Source organism: Bos indicus x Bos taurus, chromosome 9 (assembly GCF_003369695.1).
Source record: "Bos indicus x Bos taurus breed Angus x Brahman F1 hybrid chromosome 9, Bos_hybrid_MaternalHap_v2.0, whole genome shotgun sequence".
In the NCBI taxonomy this organism is placed as follows: domain Eukaryota; kingdom Metazoa; phylum Chordata; class Mammalia; order Artiodactyla; family Bovidae; genus Bos; species Bos indicus x Bos taurus.
This window is the reverse complement of record NC_040084.1, coordinates 50,464,375-50,474,028: the sequence shown is the minus strand read 5'-3', so window position 1 is coordinate 50,474,028 and position 9,654 is coordinate 50,464,375. Positions and strand designations below refer to the sequence as shown.

Here is a 9,654-nt window from a genome sequence, read left to right as displayed (position 1 = left end):
AGCCATCAGACCACCTTCAAGCAGCCACTTAGAGCTGCATGAGCTAGCTTTTATTCCTGTATAGCTCTAATTATTTCATACTTAACAGATGTCTCCCAAGGACATTTATACTCCTATCCAGAAGACACTGACCCTAAGAGAATCACAAAAGGTCCGAAGCATTTCTTTCTTAAGGGGAATATTGTTCCCCCTTTCAAGGCACTCAAATGTCAGAGGGCCCGAAATCTAAATTGAAAATTTTATTTTCCGTGAGTGACCTGATAATATTCCAGACAGGGCACACAGTATGTAGCAGGGAACGGTTAAGTCACTCAGGCTAGGCAACTTCACTTAAGAATTAGAACAGGCAATCATTTACATTTTACTTCTGTGTAACAGCCTTTCCTCGGAGGAGGCAATGGCACCCCACTCCAGTACTCTTGCCTGGAAAATCCCATGGATGGAGGAGCCTGGTGGGCTGCAGTCCATGGGGTCGCTAAGAGTCGGACACGACTGAGCGACTTCACTTTCACTTTTCACTTTCATGCATTGGAAAAGGAAATGACAACCCACTCCAGTGTTCTTGCCTGGAGAATCCCAGGGACGGGGGACCCTGGTGGGCTGCCGTCTATGGGGTCGCAGAGAGTCAGACACGACTGAAGCGACTTAGCAGCAGCAGCAACAGCCTTTCCTTGGGTAAGAACAATGCTAAATTTCCAACATTAAAGGCAAAAAAAAAAATCACTGCACATTTTTTACCGACAGAGTCAGATTGGTGAATTAGTGAAATCTACTGCTCAGTAATGGCCTTTTCCTTATGGCTTCTTACTAAAATATTGACTACCTCCTAAGTGGTTGCAAATTTATCAGTTGTCTTCAGAGCTCCCTTCTCAATCTCTCTCCCAACTGAAGGCAGAAAGCTCTGCACAAAAGAACATTTATTAGCATGTGTTTTATTTGCTGGAGTGAGATCCCAGGAAAAAGTAAAGTGAGTTTGCTTTCACATCAGTTCGACAACAAAGAGTGATTTGCCTTAATACCAAGAGGAAACAAAGTCTCTTGAGCACCCACTGGTTTGCTTCAGTTAAGCAAAACTAGCTTACAGAATTTTCCTCTACAAGTATCAACAAAAGGCTTTTCCAATGATGCTTAAACACAAGTTGTGCTGGAAGGACTAGCAGCTATGTGATGTATGGTTGTCCTTGGAGTTATTTCCCAGATCATCTCCATGGTCTCACCCATACTGTAAACTAGAATCTACAGTTTATTTTGCTATAAAACTAAAAATCTATTTAATAGTTTGAAATTCAATTTTATAACTTTATATAAACTTTTAAAACTCAAGTTAAGGGTAAAGTTCTCCCTTACAGGGAACAGCTTTATCTCTTTGAAATAACTCTACTACATCCACTCAGGTTTAATTGGTAAATTTCTGTATTTATAAATTTCCATACAAATTGGTAATTCAGGGTAATTTTATCTTCATATTACCAAAATCAAAATAGGAAATAGGAAAACCCTGTGGGTGACACCTAATAAACCTTTAGGGTATAAATGTAACTCATCACACATGAGTTATTTTAAGGGCTATTAAGTTATTTTAAGCCCATCTTCTCCTTTAGGTTTAGACATTACAAATTCTACTTAAAACTGAAGAACTTAAGGACTAGAAGTGTTTAAGACCTTATATAGTTTAAAAAAATGAGTTCCACAGTGATTAAGTGATTTGCCCAAAACCATCAAGAAGCAGAGCCAGGACAATCCAAATGAATCTATTTCCACTACACCATGCTTTGTACAGGTTAGAAACTTTAATAATTTATAACTACTATTTATAGTTCATGTCTTTCTTCGAAGAAAAAGAGTAACTCAGACATTAAAAAATAGATAATTTTTGGAAAGTTTAACTATTATGTATTATACCATTAGAAATAGATGCTTTTAAAAAAAGACATTTTACAAGGGTAGGAAACATGTACACTGAAATTCCACACCAGTCTTTATTTATACTTAGGGGCCTGAAACAAATCTTATAATTACCTCTTCCAAATTACATTTTATTCTCTTAATGGTGTGGTTTATCCCCATTACACAAAAACAAGTATGATTATTAATACACTAGAAATATTTTAAAAGAAAACCTCTTAAGACAGATTTTTATTAACCAATCCAGACAAATAATTATCTCAAAAAATTAATCTATTAATTTTCTGGTGGTGTCATTTTAGAAAAGATTTCATAACCAAATTACACATCTAATTAATTTATATGTTTTAGCATTCACATCCCAAATCATGGAAGCCCTATTTTTTATAAAATCTTACGACTCAAGGTAAACATACTTCATTACATGTCAATGAAATGATGAATTTTCTAAACTGAAAACCCAAATATCTAACACTGATATATTTACTAGTAATCATATACATTAAGACTATGCTTTTAAAACTATCTACAGATTTTAAATGATAAGCTGGTATATTATGGCAGAGTAAACCAAACTGTCAAATACTACTTTTGGCTCTAGTTCATATCTTAAATGAACAAAAATGTGCATATCGTAGCCAGAATTTTTCTGTAGAATTTTATTTTGAAAATATTATTTCACTTGAAGATTGTTCTAAAAAACATTTTAAGATATGAAAATGTTATACAACTTATTTATTACAAATTAATCAGATAATTAGTTCTGTAATTAGGTACACGGTGTTAAGCTCATCTACATAAAAAATATTGCACATTTTCCTTTATTTTGTCTCCAGATGTGACTGATGTCTAAACTATATAGAATTCCAAACTATTTAAAAGTTACTGTGTGAAATGTCAACTTTATAAATATCAGAACTGCACTGTAAAACAATCATTTTGGTAAACATGCATTTATTCACAGTTGACTTGTTTCTTCAAGATAAATGCATAACTGCTCAAAATTATTTAAGAACCTATGTAGAGGTACAAGAGCACACTATTACAAGTCTATTTCTACCTTCATTTTGAGCAAACACTGATCTTGGCAAAAACCTGGCTTACTTTCAAATGAACTATTGCTGGTAAGAAGGCATACTTTAAAACTTTTCTGTGATCTGCACCTGCTCTTTCCTTTTTAAATTAAGATGTAAAAGCATTGGTTTCCAGAGGTTTATCTATTGTGGCACAAGTGAGTAATCATATAAAATGGACCCTAGAAGCAGTTCAGCATTTCAGTGCCTGCAGAGCCTCATTTTATTCCTAAGTTATGACTGCCTTAAGTTGCTAGACCACTCACTGATCATAATTTTAAGAAAGTGACAAAACCAAATCATTTTAATGTTATGAAATTGACACAAACCTGCATAACACAGTATTCTTCCACTGTGCTGAGGTTATATTATACTTTAAAAATATAAACAAACATATTCAATTGTGAGTTTTAGTTCTATAGTAATCCCAAAGTGTTTAAAATACACTTTAAAATAGAAGTGGTAACTACAGGATATAGTTCCGGACTTGAATTGCTATTAGTGTCAAACACAATCATTCCTTATAAATAATTCTAGTGGTGCACTGGTCTGATTGATTCTAGCAATTTCATTAACAGGAGTGAACCATATTTTATACACAGAGAATATATTACTTGAAAATCCCCCAAACAGGAAAAATTTAGAAAGCTGTCAAATGCCTCCAAATGAAAAGTAAAGATCTGTTTCTGGCCCTCTTCTACATCTTTATAGTTGGAATCTGACAAAAATCCACGGGTACAATTTACAAACTTTGACAAACTATTAAGTTAAAACCATTTTCTTTGGGGGAGATGAGAGGAAGTACCTTTAAAACCTGTTATACAAAATTCCAGCTGCCTTTTTATAAAAGTACGTTCCTTAGACTAAAATCATAAAATTAAGGTGCAAGAGTTTAACAAAAATGAACTAAAGAGCTTTATTGACATCACAGTACATTCAAGAATAATTTTAAGAACATTACAGCTGAAAGAGAATGGCATGTTTATAGTCTTATTATGCACTATGTTTTGAAAAAAATGTAATAGAAAGAAATCCTATTAAGTAACTTGGAGCAGCATTTGAAAAAAGTACACCTATTTACAGATTAAAAAAAAAAATTCTGGTTTCACCTACACAGCCACAATATGCCTCTATAATGAGACAAGCCCTTAAAACTCATGGAATTTTTTAAACATCATGGCATTGTTGCCACATCATTCCTCAGCGTTTACGACGGGGAGGGGTTGTTGATCTGAAAAAAAGAAAGGGAAAAGATAAAATTTAAAAATAAAAATGTATTTTATACTAAAGAATCTGCAATTTTCAAATAAATATTATTATATAGGATTTCTAAAATTACTTATGATTATGATCATTTATCAAGTACCAAACTGAGTTTATTAAAGAGAGAGAGAGAAAGGACACTTTCAACTTTGAATAAATTCAGTCAAATTTTTTTTTTTTTAAATCAGACAAAATACTTTAAAAAGTATACTACCTTGATCGGGACTTAGACTTGTGTTTGCGGCTTGCCTTCTTACCAGACCTTTGAGATTTCTCCATGGATCGCGATCGACTATGTTTAGGCTTCTTAACCTTCTTTTCTTTGCTACTTCCTGGAGATTCAGAACTGCTCCTTCCACTAGAATCAGAGCCTGAATGTTTTTTACTATCTTTGGTAGTGCTTTTCTTACTATCCTGTCTAGAATCATGTCTTATGATTTTAACAGATATAGAACCACTCCTAGAGAACGTTCTTTCACTTTCTCGTTTCCTTTTTAACCTATCATCCTGACTACTGAACTTAAAGTCTTTTTCTTCCCTTTTTTGTTTCTCTTTTCTTTTATCCTGTTCACGTTCCCTTTCTTTGTCTTTCTTTTTTCTATCTTTATCTATACTTCGACTCCTCTCCTTTCTCCTCTCTTGTTCTTTAACCTCACCTTTATGCTTATGACTGCTTCCACTAAGACTTCCACGTTGATCATCAATTTTACGTCTATCTCGACTCCTACTACGACTGGACCGATTGGTTCGCCTATCCCTTGAGCGACTTCTACTTCTACGTCTCTCTCGGGAAGGACTTCGATTTCGTCGTCTTTCCCTTTCAATGCTATTTCTGTTAGATCTCCTCCTATCTCTAATCTTCACTCTAGCCCTATTGCTCTCTATTTTAATTCTTCGAGAGTAACTTCTACTCCTACTACGCCTAGCTTTAATTGTTGGAGATCTACTCCTACTATGTCTCTTTTTTCTTTTAGGAGAAGAAGATCGGGAAGAAGTGCGACTACTACCTGAGCTAGAACTGTATGAAGAGCTAGAGACAGAACTACTAGTACTACTACTTCGGCTATTGCTACTGGAACTACCACTACTAGAACTTCCTGATCTACTCCTTCCTTGTTTCTCTTTTTCTTTATGTTCTCTTTTTGGTTCTAAAACTGACGTAGTTTCATTTGAAGTTCTTTTCTTTTCATTAACCACATCACCATCTGCTTCTCTTGCTTCTAGTAGTGATAAACTATTTTGCTCTTTATGGATAAATTCATTCATCTCTTTTGTAACCCTTTCTGATTGTTGCTTTTCTTCTGAAACAGAAAAAGACAAAAATAGTAAGACAGGCAAACATACAATGAAAAAAACTTCCATACTAGCAAATTTCAAGCCGTAAGACTATAAAAATAGAGCAGCACTGTTCAACAGAAATAAAATGCAGTAAGCAATTCAGGGTTTTTTAACAGCTACTAAACAGTTTTTTAACAGCTACTAAAAAGAAACAGGTTTGAAATTAATCTTCATATTTTATTAACCCAATATATAAAAAATCATTTCAACATCCAATGAGTTAAAAAGAAAATCAAAATATTCTGCTCTTTTTTTGTGTATTGTAAAGTCTTTGAAGTCTAGTGTGTATTTTATACCTACAGCACATTTCAGTTTAAGCTGGCTCCATCTGAAATGCTCAGTAGCTACATGCAGTTAGTTACCTGTCTGGACAGTACAACAATGGAGCACCAAAGTGCAGAGGTACAGTAAAGCAGGTAAGAAAACATTTCCCTCTTACACAGTAAAGCAACCTGAAGGTAATTAGTAATTTATAGGAAATTTTTGGTTGTTAGCTCAATAATTACTTCTGAAATTGTCCAGTAAGATTTTTCAAACAATAAAGTCTATGTAAATATTCTTTCACTATTCCTAGTATCATTATATAAACTAAGAGCTGTACACATGAATAACATTTTACATAATTAAATTCTACAGTGAAGTTGCTGAGATGTGTGTGACTCTTTGCGATTCCATGGACTGTAGCTTACCAGGCTCCTCTGTCCACAAAATTTTCCAGACAAGAATACTGGAGTGGGTTGCCGTTTCCTTCTCCAGGGGATCATCCTGACCTGGGGATTGAACCTGGGTCTCCCACATTGCAGGCAGACCCTCTGAGCCACCAGGGAAGCTCAACTGAATTCTAAAAAGTCCTCTACTGTCCTTAAATATGTTAGCTACAAATTACTCTTCAATAGTTTATAATGTATTCCTTTCAAAGGTCTTTTCATTTTAGGAACTTCAATGAGAAATAAAAAGACACCAAATAGTTTAACTTACAGTCAATAGAATTAATGTCTCCCAAAACAAAAAAAGTTTAATTTTTAGAAACTACATACTTTGAATAATATAATTAATTTTGACTTTTAAGTTTGATAAAAATTGAAAATGAGTCAAAAACCTTAGTTTCAATTACATCATATAGTATTTATAATCTAGCTTTGATTCTATCCTGTTATTTTTAGGTTCATTAAAAAATAATAAAAAGAAATACAAACTGAACTGTACAAACACTAAGTGAGTCTAAAAGATATACCTTCCATCTGTTTATCATGTAACAGCTGCTGTTCTTTTTCTTTTCTCCAAAAAGCTTCCTGTTTTTGCCGGATTCGATGCCGTAATTCCTCATCATCAGTGTCAGATGATTCAGAACCTCGGTTGCTCCTCTCATCTTCACTGTCTCCTGATCCATAACCACCCAGTCCACCTGTGTGCATAAAGCCCAGTCTATCACATGTAAACATTATTGTATGCACTAAAAACTTTTTAAGGTCCGAGAAGAAAGCTCATTTCTTTTTTCATTGCCTTTTCTTGGAAGAATATGCTTATTCGGGGTGGGGAGGAGTATAAATTACAATGCTTAAGGAGTATACAGAATCCTCAAGAAAACTGATACTTAATATCTTATTCTTTCAAGAATATTTCATATATTGCTCACCATAGGGAATCTTGAAAATGACTGTCTTATTGTCCCTGCTAACCAACAAAACTATTTAATAGGGCAGTAACAAAGCCTTACTAAAGCATAATCAATTCAAACTACCTTACACAAATTTATGATGATCCTGAAAATATTTCTAAAATTAACTGTTTCATTGTTCAAAGTTCAAAAATCCAAGGGATGCTAAATATTTTTTTTTCCTAACAATATTAGAATACTGTAATTCTCAATGGTACAGAAATGGCAAGGTGCTATATAACTGCTCCCCACCCTGAAGTGATCTAGATAGTAGTCGTAACAAAATCATATGGGCGTTTGGTTTTACCCATTTCTGCTGATCCTCACAAATATTAATTTGAAATGCAGATTCGGAAAAGGCAAGTTCAAGCTTTTATACACTTGATACTGTATCATGCAAATGGCAAATTATGAACATCACTACTATCACGCTCTAAGATAAACCCTTTCCTCTATGGTAAAACTTGACTTGCTACAATACAATCTAAATAAAGGTCCTTAAAAGCATTTATGGATAGGTTCTTCCCTAAGGCACGTATTCAATAATTATGAAAGTGAGCTTAAATGCTATCATGGCTAAATTATGTACTATTACAACTTGTACTAATAAACTATGAATTAGTCACCACATTTGTAATAATCTCACTGTGAATGCTTTAGTTTAAAAAAAAAAAAAAAGCAAACCTTCTAGAGACTGATATAACCCTAAGACCTAAATTTTATACACTGAGTAGGCCCAGTACAGTTTCTAAACAGAACATGTAGAGAGACAAGGTAAGTGTGATTTTCCCTTTAAGGCCCTCTCACAAGTAAGGAGAATACTTACCGAGTCCAGTGAGGGAAGCCAGTGCACTGGACTGTGCCAGCTGTTTTGCAGGAGCTTTGTATCACATCAACAACAGGAACAACATGTTAACACAAATAGCCACGATTTCATAGTCATGAGAGTCTACGGTATTGTTAAATCTACTACTATTGCTGCTTTTTGGGGAGAGAAGAAACATTAAAAACATAACATTCATTTTAAACCAGTAGTATGTCTGGCCTTGAAACTATAACTCTGATGTGAGCTGAAACTGGTTGATAATGAGGGAAAATGTTGACCAATACACCGGTATTTTTATTTTTGAGGTATGGACCATAACTAAAATATTCTTTCAATATACTTTTTAAGTGTTACTAAAATTATGGGGGGGTGGGACATATTACTTGCTTCTGTAAGAATTACAAGTGGTAACTGTGAAAATTCTGAAGGTTCATAATTCAGTAGTCAAACTAAATGCATTAGAAATCATACACCTAATACCATGGTATCTATATAGTAAAAAAAAAAAAAAATCAGGTAAAATTGAACATCAAGAATTTTCCACAGTACATGTTATAGAACAATAGCAAAATTGCTAATTTGTGCTTAGGTAGGCTGGATAAAACAAAAATATATGTATAGTTTTAATATGGTGTCTACAAATCTAATATTTCCCAAAGAGTTAGAACATGCAAGAGGATCCATAATCTGCTAGTAATTCAACAAGGACAACAAAAAAGTCCAGAGTAGCCACCAAAACCAAAGAGCCCCAGAAAAAGAAAACCAAGAACACCCACAATATACCTTTCGTTGCTTTCCGGTGTGCATCTTTGGCTATGTAATAAATTTCTTCATCTGTGACATCTAGTAGAATTTCAGTCAGAAGCATTTTTGTCAGCAACATCTAAGGAAGGATATTTTATACGTTTGTTTTTTATTCCTAATTATTACAGTTACTAACACAGTTTGAAATTTTCAAAAAAATTAAAAGGCAAAGCCATTTTATAAAACATTTTTAAAGATCAGATTAGCTATTCTAAGGAACAGAGTATCTTGAAAATTATTGTAAATTATCAGAACTTTAAAAACATTTTAAATCATATGGATTAAAATATATATAAGAATTTATCTGTAAAGTAGAAACACTGAAGTCTAATTCTGGAGACAAACATTTTTTTTTAAGTCCCTATTAATAAAAGTTTCCAGAAGTGTTTTAAATTGAGAGGAATATCCTTTCACTTAATAATATTATTAGTAAGCACCAAAATACTAGTTTCTTATGTAGGGAAAAAACAAGGAAAATAAGGAAACAGCAATTACTGCATTTTGTGAAATGAAATCCTTTTTTTCTTTATTACCATCGTATAGCATACAATAGACTTGAAGTAAGAGCTGCATTCTAGCACTTGTTTGGCTACCCACAGCTGTTTCAAATGTGGACCTCTCTGGGATCCAGATTACTCATCTACTAAAATAAGAGTACATCGAATCAGCATCATCTAAGGACATTCCAAAGATCACTGACCAACCAACATGAGAAACACAGCATATTATATACCCAATCTCAGAAATGTACAGTACACATTATAGACACTGAAGGCTGTGAAATCTTT

The 9,654-nt window shown here is 33.7% G+C and overlaps 1 protein-coding gene across 5 annotated transcripts in view; it reads right to left on the bottom strand.

Annotated features, from left to right (window-relative positions):
- Positions 1-1,960: 1,960 nt before the first annotated feature.
- The window catches only part of PNISR (PNN interacting serine and arginine rich protein), a 28,804-nt gene continuing 21,110 nt past the window's right edge, over positions 1,961-9,654 (bottom strand). For 4 of the 5 annotated variants that reach the window (XM_027551351.1, XM_027551349.1, XM_027551352.1 and 1 more), the window contains exons 9-13: positions 8,846-8,945; positions 8,063-8,116; positions 6,814-6,984; positions 4,456-5,542; positions 1,961-4,209 (exon numbers count right to left, since the gene is read on the bottom strand). In XM_027551351.1, the coding sequence (XP_027407152.1) occupies positions 4,179-4,209; positions 4,456-5,542; positions 6,814-6,984; positions 8,063-8,116; positions 8,846-8,945 (1,443 nt within the window). In that variant the 3' untranslated portion in view covers positions 1,961-4,178. Of the gene's footprint in view, positions 4,210-4,455; positions 5,543-6,813; positions 6,985-8,062; positions 8,117-8,845; positions 8,946-9,654 lie in introns of those variants that run through there. The other variant, XR_003512607.1, reaches the window with a different exon arrangement.